General features: G+C 44.0%; 1 protein-coding gene across 6 annotated transcripts in view; it reads right to left on the bottom strand.

Annotated features, from left to right (window-relative positions):
* The window catches only part of sema6cb (semaphorin 6Cb), a 153,477-nt gene that overhangs the window by 26,799 nt on the left and 110,728 nt on the right, over positions 1-15,950 (bottom strand). For all 6 annotated transcript variants that reach the window (XM_020498057.2, XM_020498055.2, XM_020498060.2 and 3 more), the window contains 11 exons: positions 12,064-12,272; positions 8,132-8,246; positions 7,706-7,763; positions 6,055-6,111; positions 5,541-5,642; positions 3,341-3,431; positions 2,953-3,075; positions 2,553-2,641; positions 1,565-1,782; positions 493-624; positions 143-298 (listed from right to left, as the gene is read on the bottom strand). In XM_020498057.2, coding sequence (XP_020353646.2) covers positions 143-298; positions 493-624; positions 1,565-1,782; positions 2,553-2,641; positions 2,953-3,075; positions 3,341-3,431; positions 5,541-5,642; positions 6,055-6,111; positions 7,706-7,763; positions 8,132-8,246; positions 12,064-12,211 — 1,289 coding nt within the window. In that variant the 5' untranslated portion in view covers positions 12,212-12,272. The remainder of the gene's footprint in view (positions 1-142; positions 299-492; positions 625-1,564; positions 1,783-2,552; positions 2,642-2,952; positions 3,076-3,340; positions 3,432-5,540; positions 5,643-6,054; positions 6,112-7,705; positions 7,764-8,131; positions 8,247-12,063; positions 12,273-15,950) is intronic.

The raw sequence follows: 15,950 nt of genomic DNA, 5'->3' as shown, positions 1-15,950 counted from the left end.
AAGGCCTCATCCTGACTGCGTCAAACTTTTATATTTAATGGGCTTTTCATGTTGAGACAAGGGACCAAGTTTTCTACCCATCAATTTTCCCTTTTATCTATCCATCTTTTCATCCCTCCATCCACCCTGTTGCTGTAGTTACCTGCTGGTTGTGCGTGTGAAGTAGGGCCGGTGGTTGACGGAGGGAACAGCCTCGTCCATCAGGGGGTGGTTCTTGATGAAGGTCAGGGTGTCGTCGGGGAAGGTCGTGGACGACTTGTAGGCAGCAGCAGAGCCGTCGCCGGCACAGCAGCCTGGTCTGTGAGACCGAGAGGAGGGGCAGAAGTTAGTCAGTGGAGTTTCAAAGTCAGTGGGCTAGATTTACTAAGAACTCACAGTGAGGGAATATAATACTGTAGATGCAAACTTTTGTTGACAGTGTTTACACTGGAATAAAGTAAATATGTCTGGACGAAGGCTGTCAAAGTTCCCACTCACATGTGTTGGTCTTACCTGGGTTTGGGTACCTGCTCCTCAGGCACGGGTGTCCAGGCTGACTCGCTGTTCCTCTGCTCCTTGAACTTCCCGTTGAAAGCCTTCTCAATGTCGTCCATGTAGAATGCACATACTGCTGAGCCTGTGATACTGATGAGGAAAACAACAGAGACATCTGTCATGGACAGCACCCACCTGTAGCACGCGCTCCAGCAGGTATATCCCTCTGGTCACCCCCAAAACCAATTCTTCCTTTGGCCGCCTCTCCTTCCAGTTCTCTGCTGCCAATGACTGGAACGAACTACAAAAATCTCTGAAACTGGAAACACTTATCGCCCTCACTAGCTTTAAGCACCAGCTGTCAGAGCAGCTCACAGATTACTACACCTGTACATAGCCCATCTATAATTTAGCCCAAACAACTACCTCTTATTTATTTATTTTGCTCCTTTGCACCCCATTATTTTTATTTCTACTTTGCACATTCTTCAACGGCAAATCTACCATTCCAGTGTTTTACTTGCTATATTGTATTTACTTCGCCACCATGGCCTTTTTTGCCTTTACCTCCCTTATCTCATTTGCTCACATCGTATATAGACTTATTTGTCTACTGTATTATTGACTGTATGTTTGTTTTAATCTATGTGTGTAACTCTATGTTGTTGTATGTGTCGAACTGCTTTGCTTTATCTTGGCCAGGTCGCAATTGTAAATGAGAACTTGTTCTCAACTTGCCTACCTGGTTAAATAAAGGTGAAATAAAAAATAAAATAAAAAAATGGGAAAGGCCCATATTAACCCAGGGTATAATGGATTGTATAACTATAAAAACATTCAAGGCTGCTGCCCAAGGTTGTATAGGACATTAAACAACAATCTTATAAAATAGGCTTTTAAAAATATACAATATCAAGGGGTAGGTTTTTGCAAATGTGAGCATTATCTTCTGTGAAAGCATTTGGCTTTTTTAAAATGTATATTTTCTATAAAAAGAGGTACAGTAAAACCTCATTATACTCATTGTATGAGTATGTACTGTATATCTGTATGGCCGTCTGTCATGTTGCTGCCTGGTACTGTGACTGACCTGTTGGCCTGTGTAGTGAAGACCCCCAGCACGGCTGGTCTGAGATTGATCTGCAGCACGTTGGTCAGCGACTGCAGAACGTCAAAGTAGAAGAAGGAATCGCCCGGCACCGAGCAGTTGAGCCGCGCTTTGAGGAACGACGTCCAGTAACGCTCTAGAACCCTGGGAGAACCTCCGTTGTCGTTTTTACATACACGAGCCACTCTGGAGAACACAACCTGATTGGGGGGGGGGGGGGGGGGGGGGTTAGAGGAATATCTTTATAGGATTTTCCACAGATTTTAATTCCTTTTGTGTTCATTCAGTAACATAACACAGTGTCATGACATGACATTGTTTCACATTTGACATTACATTGCAGCCTATCCAATACAATCCAACGTTATTGTCCATATGTTACAACAGAAGTTTTGTGTTCTCTACCCCTCCAGACAGCACATATCACACATACAGTTGAAACAAGCTATATGGAATTGTTTTAAGGTCATACGAAGGATCATTTATCTATTTGATTTTGAATTTTAAGACACCTTGAAGTATCAAAGAAATATATACAAAAATGATTTGGTGAAAAATGGAATTTGGCTTACTGCTATTAGCCCATACAAATGCACTGAATAGCAGATTCTCTACATGGAACAACAGATAGTCCCCCCCAAAATATCAAAAGGGAAGTTTATTTTGAAGTGTCTGTCCTATATCTGAGGGGGATAAAAAAAGATCAGGAAACTATTACGTAAAAATAAAAAAATGTATTCGACCCCTTATTTGTGGCACTAAACTATTCAGACCCCTTCACTTTTTTCCACATTTTGTTACGTTACGGCCTTATTCTAAAATGGGTTAAATAAAAAATCCTCATCAATCTACACACAATACCCCATAATGGAAAAGCCAAAAACAGTTTTTGAATTTTTATACATTTAAAAAAATAAAAATGTATATTATTTACATAAATATTCAGACCCTTGAATTACAACTGTCGTACCTTGCCAAGTGTGGTGTACTCCACAGCAATCTCACTGAAGAAGAAGTACACATAGTTCCCGTACTCAATGGCATGGAGGAAATGAGGCTCTGAGGAGACAAAAGGGAGAAATATGAAACAGTAGAACTGACTGTACTACTTGGTATTCACAAAAATAATGCATTAGGCAGTCAGTGTTTTGGTAGGAAACATCACTCAAGTGGATACCACACATTGATTTAGAATGAAATACCACTCTAATATGTAATGTAGTGTAGTGTATACAAATATTTCATGATTCGTGGCAATGCAAAACTGAGAAGAATTCAGAAGGAAGATTGAGGAAGATTCAGGAAGATTGAGGAAGGTAAATTCACAAGTTGTTTCAAATTAAGACCTGAGGCCAAGGCCAGGTGCTCACCTCGTAGCCATTTGGAGTCGTACTTCACGGTACGAAGCACCGGGCTGCTCTCTCCCAGACTACGGTAAATTACCGCATCACTCGCCAGGAAGTCTGTCATGGTGGCCGAGTAGAAATCGCCACCTGAGAGGAAAAAAACAACTCATTTAAGAAAGGCGTGCTTTTTTTCAAATGAACACAATTGCAGTGAAGACTAGAAACCCATGCCTCCCAATGTGTATTTTCATATCTTGGCTACATTTCATGTAGGGGCTGTGCTGCTCTCAATAACACTGTGTGAACTATGTCTAAATGTCACTGGCAAATTGGCAAGATTGAGGGCAGGTTTACTGATCAAGTTGCTGCCCCCAGCTGACATGTCTCTCTGTCTCTGTCCAGAGCAACTCACCAGCGAAGAGGCCGACGTTGGATTGGCGAGACTCAAAGGGACAACGTGCCTGACCCACCACCTCCTCACCGTCCTGTTCCAGTGTGGACATCTGGGAGAGAGAGGGACGAAAGAGAAGAGGGGACTCAGAGAGGGAAGAGGGTACTTCATAAAGCTATTTATAGGACTGTAACTAAAAATAAATACTCCACGGAGCTTATATTGAAAAACCTCAACTAAAATAACTAGGTCATTGTTTGCAGTTGTTAAGTTTAACATTTCCCCCTTACTGAAAAATCGATTCAGTCCAAACTTGAGTATTGTTCTGTTTTATACCAGGTTAGCTTTACGGCTAACTGCCGACCCCTTAAAGTCATGGACAGAATGAGCCTCTAGTCAATCCTGATGAATAAATAGGAACACGTGTCATAAAGATACCTTTTATTTAGTACGTTTTACACTGCATTGTAACAACAGTGAAGTCAAAAGGTCAGGAGTAACACTCCTGTCATCCTGCTCTATGGCTGCTACTCTGGCAGCACTGTGAGGAGACAGTATCTCCTAACCACAGATCTTTAGCAGCTATTCCTGCCCCACCGTTAACAAGGTCGTAAACCTCGGCTCAGACAATACGTGTGAATCCCGCTGGGGTGGGGGGAGGGAGTGGCAGAATGCGACCCGGAGGAGAGGTCATTCTCTGCAGCTCCAGCACACCAGCCTTCACAAACACACACAGTGACAGCCGTCAACATGTGTGTTTATATTTAATGCTGTGTCATTGCTCAGTGTTCCCTATGGGTACACTCTCCAAGTGAGACATCCACCAATGCTACTGTGGCTGTTATATCTCTGATATGTCTGCTTAACCATGGTTCTGGGGCTTCAATACAGTGTGATTTAGACTAGAGGCTACAGGTTTTCACTTCCTGGTCTAACTTCCACCTGGTCACACAACCTCTGTCTTTGATCCAGCTGGCTCATTGGGCAGAGTGTTTTGTGGTGATCAATTTACATGGAAAATGCACTCTGTGCAAAATAAAACATCTTCCCCCCGTCCACCCCGATAATCCAATCCCCTTCACCCTAACAGACCCGCTCCTGACCCCACTGCCCTTCTCAGTCTTTCCAAGGAATGCTGCAGACAGATTGCATGATATGATTTCCACTTCAGCACACTATTCCCAGTTCTCTGGGTAGTCATCGCTCCTGGTTTTTCCGAGCTGGGAGGGAGGGGGACAGGGAGAGGAATTTGTTCTGGATAAAGTGTAAATCAACGTCTTCCATTGGGAGTCTATGGCGGAAAAGGTAAATCCTCTGCAGTGGTCTGTATGGATTTAGCCAGCTCCCCATTGGACTTCTCAGACTGTAGACGTTACGTCCCCTCTTCCAAAAAACACACCGTGAATCACTGCCCAGAACCGTGATGTCATCTCAGCTCAACCAGACTTCTTTTGTATTGGTAGACATCCTGGGGAGTATGAGTCCATCTACGCACCATGGTCACGATTTACGTATCGCTATTTTCCTTTGTATGTTTCCACTTAGCCGAGATCTCGCTCTTGCACACTTTGGGTTGTTAATCATTTGAGCAGTCAGATAGCCATAGAGACTAGGTGGCGTGAGTTCTTTTGGAACTAAAGTAGTGGCTCTCCTGGGATTCTGACTCCAGTTTTCAGGCAAGTTTTGTTTTCTCTCTCTCTCCCCTCCCTTCTCTCGCTCTCTCCCTCCCTCTCTTTCCCCCACTCTGTCCCTCTGAGGATGACATGATCTCAAATCTGCGGTTGCAGTTTATTCCTCAGATGTGTAAATAAGACAGTTATTATCATCCTGGATCTGTGTTCAGTCAACAGACCGCTGCCAACCTTGGTTGAGTCAACATGTGTCTCCATCAACATCCAGGATAGCAGCACTCCTTTGAAGTGTTTATGCAATCTGGAGCCCTATCTGTGCACGACAACGTTGATTTGATGATTTTATACTGTAGATAGAGAGGACACTTTTTCTCCCAAAAAGTTAGGAGAAAGTCATTATGTAGGCATATGCTCTGAATGCAGCGCCCTTAACCGCTAAACCACCCCATGCTACGGAAAAGAGCACTTTGACATTGGTTCAACAATTTTTTAAACTAAGCTTATTTACCCCATCTGTTAGGTTTCAGAACAGTGCTGGGTATGGAGCTGGGTGCTTTAGATCGAAAGGTGACTGAGGTGTAGTGTCCTACCTTGTAGTTGCGGCAGGTGGGGTTAAAGGCGTTGGTACCGCAGGCAAATAGCGTCTCGTCATTGCGTGGGACCAGAACTTTGATGTAGTTGTAGCACTCATCCTGTCAAAGAGAAACGGCTGGGTTTCAGAGGACGGCAATGTGACTACTGGCTGCTGGTGTTATCACCCCACATGCAGTGTCATTGCACAGCTTATTATGAACTGAATTGCATTTTGCTAAGTGTACACACGCACACCCTCTCAGTCATACTTCTGTTCCTATTCTTGTCGTTCCCATAATCCCTGTGCTGATCTCTATGGTTTCACTAGAGCTCTGGGAGGCTGACGCTGCTTGTGCCACAGACTGGTTCTGGAACTACAGATACCTGTGGTGCCGATTTTGATAAGCAATCTATGCTATTGTTAGTGCTACCCTCCCACATCAAATAACAGACAGTCGGAGAGTGAGAAACAGAGAGAGAAAAAGAAAGAAAGAAAGAAAGAAAGAAAGAAAGAAAGGGAGAGATACTCACGCTGTTCTTCCCCCTCACTGTGCATTTATCCACGTCCTTTGTCTTCCAAGTCAATTTCTGCAACACACAGACAACCAACTGTCAGAGCAAGAAAGAGACCCTTTTTTCACCCAGCCATTCAAATGCTATTAAGAGACAGCTGTGATGAAAAAAAAGCTTCTGACAAACAAACAATCAGACAGACAAACATCTTAAACACCTGAGGAGCTGTGTCTAACTTTGTCAGCATGCAACTAAAGACTATTGTTCCTCTCTTACAACCCATCTCCCATACAATCCATCACAATCCACCTGTACTTCTTAACAACAAGACATCTCTATGGATAATTCGACCAAGAAGATCAAGGAATCAGAAAGGAATCTGCAATGCATTCCTATGGGAAGTAGATTGCCCTGATACTAGCTATCTATGGTCCTCCTGGATGTCCTTATCTCCTAGCATTTACCCCCCGCTAGTGGAGTGAATAGGAAGAAATCCATCACCTTGTTAACAAGGTCGCCTGGTTGAAGGTGGTTTAATGCACTGCCCACCAGTGCCCAACTGTCGACTGACTGGAAGGGTGATTTACTGACCCCGCTGTCCTCCCTGTAGGAGCGCCAAACTCATCACCATGGGGCATGCTGGGAAATAAGATTTCCCCAGAGACTAAAGTGAAATCCCCCTTTTGGCTCAAGACTCAACCGCTACCCTTCTGGGCCTTAAAGTGGAGTGAAATGTTTCCCCCAAGGCTCTTATCACTTCCCTATTGAAGATCCAATATGATAGGATAAATAGGATAGACGTCAGCAATATGCTAATAGTTCCCCCTAGACCTCTGGCAGAGTGAGGTGGAGTTAGCTATTTATTGCTTATACCCATCCAGGCCTTTGAAATACAGTATCTCTGAGTGGGGGATCATGAAGGGTCTGGTGAGGAGACTGGGGATTAGAACTGAAACTGGGCCATAGAAAAGGAATAGATCCATGATGAAGCAGACCCTAGGTTTTTGATTATGACTCAGCCGCACACTAATGAGCTCACTGAGACCGATAAGAAGCATGGGAAAGTGAGAAAGCCAGGTTGGTAATATGGCTGATGACCAATGAACTATGTACTATGCAATGCACATATTCTTAGTTCTCCTAACTTCCTTTAAAATACATACTTTCTCTTCCGACAATTCTCTGCACTACACATCATTCCTCTCATGTATTTCCACTGCAATCATGTACATCAATAACGTTAGATCTCATTGATGTTGAGTGGGTCCCTTATAGGGATGACTCATGCTGTAAATGAATCTAAATACGATAGGCACAAGCAAACACAAGCCTTAAAGTGATTTTTATTTAAGTGCAATCATGTTTGACAAATGCGATTCAGATGGGAGAGAGAGAGCACAGCACTTCAAAACCAGGAGTGCACGACATGACTTCTATTGGATATCTGTCTGAAGTGAAATGGCTTCATATCTGCATGAATGAAGAGATTGGCTGAGTAAGAAGAAAACAACACAAATAAACTATATTTAAAAGATGAGCAGAAAAGTAGGAGCCATTGAACCACCAGTAATGCTCTTATGTCCAGCCAGCTGCAATGATACACTAGTCTATGACCCATGAGGTCATAACTCATGTAAACGATGTGTTTGTAAGACAACATAAGGCTTACCTGTTGTGGGACTATCTGCTCAGAGGAGGCGCTGAGACTGACAGCAAACACATGATCCCTGTAAGAGGTCAAAGGTCAGAAAACATTTCAAGCCGTCTCCTCTCTGCCCTGAAACCCAATCCCACCACACCACACCCAAGCTGCCTGTTCTTAGCCTAAATTAGATTGATTAGGGTCAGTCACAAAGCTCTTTAATGCAGGCCTATTGATGTAGAATGGCATCTTGCTGAGCCTGAGGAACCTTTTAGATAATGAACCTACTGTATGACAATATGAATGTAACGGGAGCTATCCAATACGGTTGACTGATACAATGACAGAAATAATACAAAGGGATTCAATGAAGAGCTGTCAATACAGGGATAATGTAAGGCAGTACAGTGCATTAAAGTTAGGTGAACAATACTGAGAGGTGTGTTGACTGACCTGGCTGCGATGTAGAGCATGTGGTTGATCCGGAGCATCCTCTGGAAGTCCAGGCCCAGTCGTACTGTATCGTTGTCCGACATGAGGCCCTGGAAGCTTGGGTACAGGTAGGAGTCTGCATGGGGAGAGGGAAAGAGTAGCAAGCTCAGTTCAGTGACAGTGTTCATCTGGGGAAAAAACATCTCCATAACGACAAACCAGGCACTAAAGAAATCAAGTGTGTGAATCTGAAAATAGGGTGAATTCAAGCACAAACATAGAGATTGTTTGAGTACAAGAGAGAGAGAGAGAGAGAAAATAGGTTGTTGACTTGATAAAACCCTCTGATTGCAGTATGCGTTTCTCAGTTTCTATTTTGTATGCTTTTCCTTTGCCCCACATTTGCTGCAGATGCCCAGATTGCAATTTGTTTTAACTGTCAGGTGGTTGTTATTGTGGGCTATCCCATGACTCTATTCTGTGCTGCTAGAGATAATACACTTAACTGTGTAAAATAAGAGGGGGGAGTGGGAAGCATCGCCAGACCCTAAGTTTATCACAAGAGCTGGACAAAAAACAAAAACACTGCAACAATTGGGACATGCTTAAACCACCTGACCAAGTACTAAAGCAAATGGGACTCTCTAAATCTTTCTCAGATTATTACCAATCCCACAAGGGATGACTCCAAACACCCAGAAAATGCAACTCTCCTCTATGTTATCCTCACAAATAATCCTGATCGGTATGAGTCTGGTGTTTTGTGTGTTGACCGTAGTGATCACTGTTTTACAGCCTGTGTTCGTAATGGCTGCTCAGTGAAATGGACCTGTCCTGATTTGTCATAGACGCTTGCTAAAAAACGTTAATGAGTAAGCCTTCCTTCATGAACTGGCCTCTGTAAAATGGTATAGAATCAGCTTGATCCCGCCGCCTCTGTCGAAGACACTTGAAACTTATTTTTTGATATTTTCAGTGGTATTATTAACAAACCAGCCCCTGGTTCAGCCCCTGGTTCGACCATGATCTTGCAGAGTTATCCACCTCAAGAATTGCATATGGCGAAAGGCTCGGCACACGCATACTCAGGCTGACTGGCTCTCGTTGAGGCAAATTAGAAATAAGTGCACTCAGGCTATCCGGAAGGCCAAAGTTAGTTACTTTAAGGAGCAGTTCTCTCTCTGTGGGTCTAACCACAAAAAGTTCTGGAAAGTGTTAAAGACCTGGAGAATAAACCCTCCTCCTCACAGCTGCACATGTCCCTTCATGTTGATAATGTGGTTGTTACTGACAAGAAGCACATGGCTGAGCTCTTTAAATCACCACTTCATTAAGTCAGGATTCCTATTTGACTCAGCCATGCCTCCTTGCCTGTCCAAAATGTCCTCATCTCCCACCCCTTCTCATGCGACTAGCCCTGATTCTCCTCCCTTTTTCCCCCCTGCCCCGCTACAAAGTTTCTCCCTGCAGGCGGTCACGAGGTGCTAAAGGAGCTCCTTAAACTTGACCCCAAAAAACCATCTGGGTCAGATGGTTTAGACCCTTTCTTCTTTAAGGTTGCTTCCCCTATCATCGCCAAGCCTTTCACCGACCTTTTTAACCTCGCTCTCCTTTCTGGGGAGGTTCCCATTGCTTGGAAGGCAGCCACGGTTCGTCCTTTATTTAAAAGGGGAGATCAAGCTGATCCTAACTGTTATAGGCCTATTTCTATTTTGCCTTATTTATCAAAAGTGTTGGAATGTTTTTTGTCAATAATCAACTGACTGGCTTTCTTGATATCTATAGTATTATCTCTAGTACGCAATCTGGTTCCCGCTCAGGTTATGGACGTGTCACTTCAACCTCAAAGGTCCTCAATGTTGTCACCATTGCCCTTGATTCTAAGCAATGGTGTGCTGCTATTTTTATTGACTTGGCTGAAGCTTTTGATACGGTAGACCATTCCATTCTTGTAGTCTGGCAAAGGAGTATTGGTGTCTGAGGGGTCTTTGGACTGGTTTGCTAACCACCTCTCTCAAAGATTGCAGTGTATAAAGTCAGAACATCTGCTGTCTCAGCCACTGCCTGTCACCAAGGGAGTACCCCAAGGCTCAATCCTAGGCCCCATGCTCAATATACTTTGAGAAATGAGTTCATACTCAATATACTTTGAAATTACAAAACAAAAATTCTAAACGGTGTACAAATGATGGACCTATACAGTTTCTTGATTGTCCAGCTCGCTAAAAATCACTAGACAGTCAGGGAGCAATTTCTAGCACATTTTGACAGAAAGGAAATGTAACAAATTATCAGTGCAGCCCTCCGGACCTTGATGAAGACCGAATGTGATCCCTGGGAAAAATGAGATCGACACCTCTGGTGTGATCAGATAGTGTCCCATTTTAATCTCCTCAGGGGAAGCATCTTTCCCCCAACTAAGCAAGTCCGGCTCGACTGTTTAACATCTTGATGCTACCCATCCCTTAAGCGGGATAATTGTCATCAACAATCGCTGAATAGCATAGCCCCACATTCACATAATATTACAAAAAATATTTATATTCATGAAATCACAAGTGCAATATTGCAAAACACAGCTTACCCTTTTGTTAATCCACCTGTCCTCTCAGATTTTGAAAATATGTTTTACAGTGAAAGAAATCCAAGCGTTTGTGTAAGTTTATCGATCGCCCGACAAAACATTATGTACACTTAGCATTAAGTAGCTTGGTTACAAAAATCAGCAAAGCAATCAAATTAATCGCTTACCTTTGATGATCTTCGGATGTTTTCACACACACGAGACTCCCAGTTACACAATAAATGTTCCTTTAGTTCCATAAAGATTATTGTTTATATCCAAAATACCTCCGTTTGTTTGATGCGTTATGTTTAGAAATCAACAGGAAAGAGCGGTCAAAAATTCCAAATAATATCCGTAATGTCCACAGAAACATGTCAAAGTTTTTTATAATCAATCCTCAGGTTGTTTTTAAAATATATAATCAATAATATATGAACCGCAAATGTCTATCAGTAGGAGAGGGAAAGGCAATGGCTGTCCGAACTAAAAGTTCTGTTATACTCACAGACAATATTTTTGATAGTTTTGGAAACTTTAGAGTGTTTTCTATCCTAATCTGTCAATTATATGCATATTCTAGCATCTAGTCCTGAGAAGTAGGCCGTTTACTTTGGGAACGTTATTTTTCCAAACATTTTTCCAAACATAAAAATAGTTCCCCCTAGCTTCAAGAGGTTAAAGATTTTAACTCCGGCAGTGATTCGCTGTGGGGCAGAAAGGGAGCGGGATAAGTCCACCCCGGCGAACGCTCGCTTGTTCCTTTAATTACTCCTCAGCACATTCACTTCCTTTAAAGTTTCGGCCGCTGCGTCGCCATGGAAACCACTAACCCAGTTCCTCCAATTAGCCTCTGCGAGGGAGATGATTCTGGAGGTGGAGCTGGGTGCTGGATGTATTACCATACATAATGGACATCCTGGGGAGTTGTGAGGGGTTCTGACGCCCAGTTACCTACAGACCTACTGATAAATGGCCCTCATTACACCTGAGATGGGCTCCAAATATAGATCTATTAGCGTGGCTATTTATGCTAATGTTCCACTCCTCCAGATAGATAAATTAAAGCGCCAGGCCTCAGTCTCTGTCACCTCTTAAATAAATGGGGCTGGCCAGGACCTCCTGACCACACGTGCCACTGACGGGCTGTACGTGTGGCCCAATCAGACACTGTATTATGTCATATAGCTAAAATGTATAGCCATTTTATTTTGATAGTGGCAATTATGTATTTGAAGTCGTCATCCTATTACTGACATAGATCTGTAAGACAACCAACAAAATATGTGTACATACAACTAGACATGATGCTGCCCTTTAACGGTACATCAGAACTTCATGCCCCCCTGAACTTAGGAGCAACATTGCATCATGACGGGCTTGCACTCACGTTCTCTCCCCCCAATGCTGATTGGATCCAGGTCCTGGGGGAAGGGTGTGACTCCCATGGTCAGGTGAGGTAAGAGTGCTGTGAGGGCTAGAGCCAGGACCACCGCCAGAAGGGGGAGGGACCGAGGCGACCCGGGCACCAGCCTCATGTTGGCAGGGGTTTACCACACCTCACCAGAACAGCATGGCCAACAGCGGGCACACCACCACCTAGAAGAGGAGAGAGTGAGACACAGGTTAACATAGCTACAACCAAAGTTACAAAGTTAGCTGTACCATTATCTGTTAAAACAGTCACAGGCTAATGTGAATGACTACAACAGCAGCGTTGGCTTCATAATGCTCACTATAATTCTGCTATCAAGTTCTACAGTAGCTGTTGGAACTTTCTGAGTTTGGATACTAAGCTCTCATTAGCATGCGATGCTCACTGCCAGTGCAGCATTGTGATTGAGTGTTAGCTGAACTGTGATGGCAGTCTGAACACAGAGAGAGAGGGAGAGGGACAGGAACGGAGAGAGAGGTGAGGCCACAAAGGCCCCTTACTGGGACACCTGGCTCATTTACTCCCAGCCTTCAGTCTTTCACAGGTGACTTCACACAATTAACCACCGCCCCCACAGGGGAACGCGACCCCCACTGTCTGCACCAAGACACCAGGCCCAAGGGGGAGGTGACAGGTACCCACTTTCACCTAATATACAAAAAAAAACTATACATTGTTTGACTAGATGGAAAAAACGAGTGGCTCCTGTAAGAAGGTCAGACGATTCAAGTTTGAGCAAAGTTTACTCTCTGCATTATTAATCACTCAGGTAAGCTATGCGTCAGATCTGAATTGTCTCGATATGCTAATTTCCACATCTGCTTGATTTCTGGGATGAGAGACCGGGACAGATGGATGCGGATTGCGCAGGGATTTGTTCAACTAAATCTACAGAATGCTGTGACCTGTGTTTTGGCACCAACTTAATAAGGGCAGCGTGTCCTCTAAGGGTTTCAACTCAGCACAGCCCAGATTGATGTAGTTCACCAATGCGATCCTGCCACACAACTCAAATGGGGGGCTGAAAATAAAGTCAACAGAGATATGAACCGCCATCAATATTGATAACAGGCTGCCTCATTCTGATTCAGAGGAGACGGTTGCATTTAGCGATGAGGTCAAGCGATGATCACAGTGTCATAAATCGAGGGGAGGCGGTGTCTGCTCCTGTTTACTTCATGAATTACTGCCTCCCGCGTGTCCTGCCTGGGCGATATATGAGGACATTACTCCCAATGGATTAACTCACAGGCTTTTCGGCTTCTCAGAGGAGGTAGACAGCTTGAGCAAACAGGATATGATGCGGTGGCTTCCTGCCTGAGCAGGCCAAACAGCATGTCCCCAAAACACCACTGTCACCCCATCTAATCTGAATATATCATTGATGATCCAATATCTTCGTAAATGCTCTGAAGGTTGAGCAATGGCCTCAAGTTAAAAGAGTATGCTCACATTTATACTGATTATGCAAATGCTTGAGGGATCTTGAAGTTTAAAAAAAACTTGGTAAAGTCGCAGTTTAAAACATGCTAAATAAACTCAATAAAACTACGAAACGATTTGCATAACTGTCTCTCTGCTCCCATTAATATGCATAGACTAGACCGACGATCATAAACATGTAGAGTGTGAAAATCAAAGGTTATGGAGATGGGGCAGAGATCAAATATCGACAAGTGCAGAGTATTTATCCAATGGCTATAAAGCCAGGAAAATACAAAGATGACTCACAGCAAGACAAGCACAGTGCCTGCAGGAGCTTATGCAAGACAGACCAACAGATACACTGACCCTACAGACTCTCTGAGGCTTCTGGACCTTCCACAGATTTCCACACAAAGGCAGTGAGTGGATGAGCTTCTTGGCGTGTTTATCAGCAGCACCCTGAATAGTTGCGGTTGCTGTTTGTGAAGTTCTCCACACATTGACGAGCCTCACAGCTGGGGATGGATGTGGAGCTTGTGGAAGTGGAAAATGCTATGACGAAATGCCCAACGTAATCCAATTAAATCCTAGCTACAGTAATGTAAAATAAACCAGCATAAGTCTCTTTGATCTGATGCATACACTGTTGTCCTGGGGTTCACTTCCAGACGGGTGCTGGTGGTGGGGATTTGGCAAGAGGCCTTTATCTAGGGCTTGATGACAGTGACATGGTAGAAAAAACCCTATCATGTAGACTTGAAACGTACTGCATGTGAGGCACGTCCAGTCTTTCATGCTGAGTGAGTGACTGATGTGATGGTACGCATTACTGCGAGAGCAGGGGCCGACTTCCACCTCTTTAAAAGACATGCATAGACATTCCACAGTGACAAAGTCAACTTCTTCTTAAACTCAGAGATTCACTATGCCCAAGCCCCATAAAGCCACTGGCTTCATTTAACAGTCTTTTAAGATGTGATTTTACAAATATATTTGGGGCCTGCCTTCAAATTGCCCTGCTTGTGGAGCATCTATTGTGTTCATGTTGTTTATCGCCTCAACCAGTAAATTCTTCAGCTTCTTCTCAATAGGATATTTCCATAGTGACAGGGGCATGATCTAAAACCCGATACCAGGGTCCAGCTGCTACTGCCACACCGAATGCCGCCCGCCAAAACTTGCCATGTCACAAACACACTCTCCCCATAAACATGTAAACCATGCAGCACCCTTTAGGAATTTGTTGCTGTCTGTTTTCTTTATCTAATCAATTGCTTTTTACAGAGTGAATGGAGAGGCAGGCTGATGAGCTGACAGCTGTCGATGGCATATAAGCCACTGCTTATCCCGACCCACACTCTCTCTCTGTGTTCTGTTTTGGATGGGATGTATGGGATCGTTTTGTTTTTAATGAACTGGACTTGTCAAGCCATCTGGGAGATACTGGCAGTTGGTCCTCTTTGTAGGGCAAGGAATTGAGGGCCGCTGGGGCCGCACATTGATTATCTGACATTCATTTGGATTAGACCACAGTGATGGTTCTGTGGTTTGAAGAGATGTCTTCAGTCTGGTGGTTTGAGGGCTTTTTCACAGCACTGTGCGAAAATGAAACTTAATGATGAGAAAATGGGAACCTTTATGAGGGGTGGATGAGGCCACGGTGTCATCTTTTAAAAGGATCCATTTTAATTCATACATAAACCTTAACAAGTCAATCTTTATGACCCAGCTTCAGTTTGGCCAGGGACCACAGTTCCATAAAAAGACGCAATTAGAATAAATGCCAATTTTATCCTCAATCAACCGCTTTATGCACCTGTCTGCTCCAGGGATGTTTATTTTCTGCCAACACCTGTCGTACAAACTAAATAGAGGCGCATTATCCTAATGCAGACCCAACCCCTCTGATATTCTGTGACCTCACAAACTGAACACCGCTGCAGTTTCACTGGGGGGGGAGGCGAATCCCTTCACGGTTTTGGATAACAGGGGGATAGCTAGCCAACACCCACCCCCCGCCTCTGCGCCTTGGGACGCCACAGGGCCCCAGAGAAATAGGAATTGAATGAGTCCACCCCCAGTATACATGGTCCTACATAATGAGGGTGCATGTCCCTGGCCTCTGTCATTTCAGACACGATTAGGCACATTACCCCCTGCTCTTCATGGACCATTACCCACCCAGGGCTCTGCTGGGGACTATCACATCACCATGGCGATGAGCAGGAACAGGGGGCCAGATGATCTGCCGCAGAATGTGTGTGTGGTCGGTGTGTGTAGGCCTTTGTCGATGTGTGTCTACCTCATTTGGGAAAGGGAACACTGCGAATCCTGTTTAGCTCTCTAACCATGTATCCCCTAGCTATCGTGACTTTTCTCTGGTCGGTTTACTTTCAGTGATGCAATGATTAAGACTG

This window comes from Oncorhynchus kisutch, linkage group LG13 (assembly GCF_002021735.2).
Source record: "Oncorhynchus kisutch isolate 150728-3 linkage group LG13, Okis_V2, whole genome shotgun sequence".
In the NCBI taxonomy this organism is placed as follows: domain Eukaryota; kingdom Metazoa; phylum Chordata; class Actinopteri; order Salmoniformes; family Salmonidae; genus Oncorhynchus; species Oncorhynchus kisutch.
The sequence above is the reverse complement of the archived record's forward strand: the minus strand, read 5'-3'. Positions and strand labels throughout refer to the sequence as shown.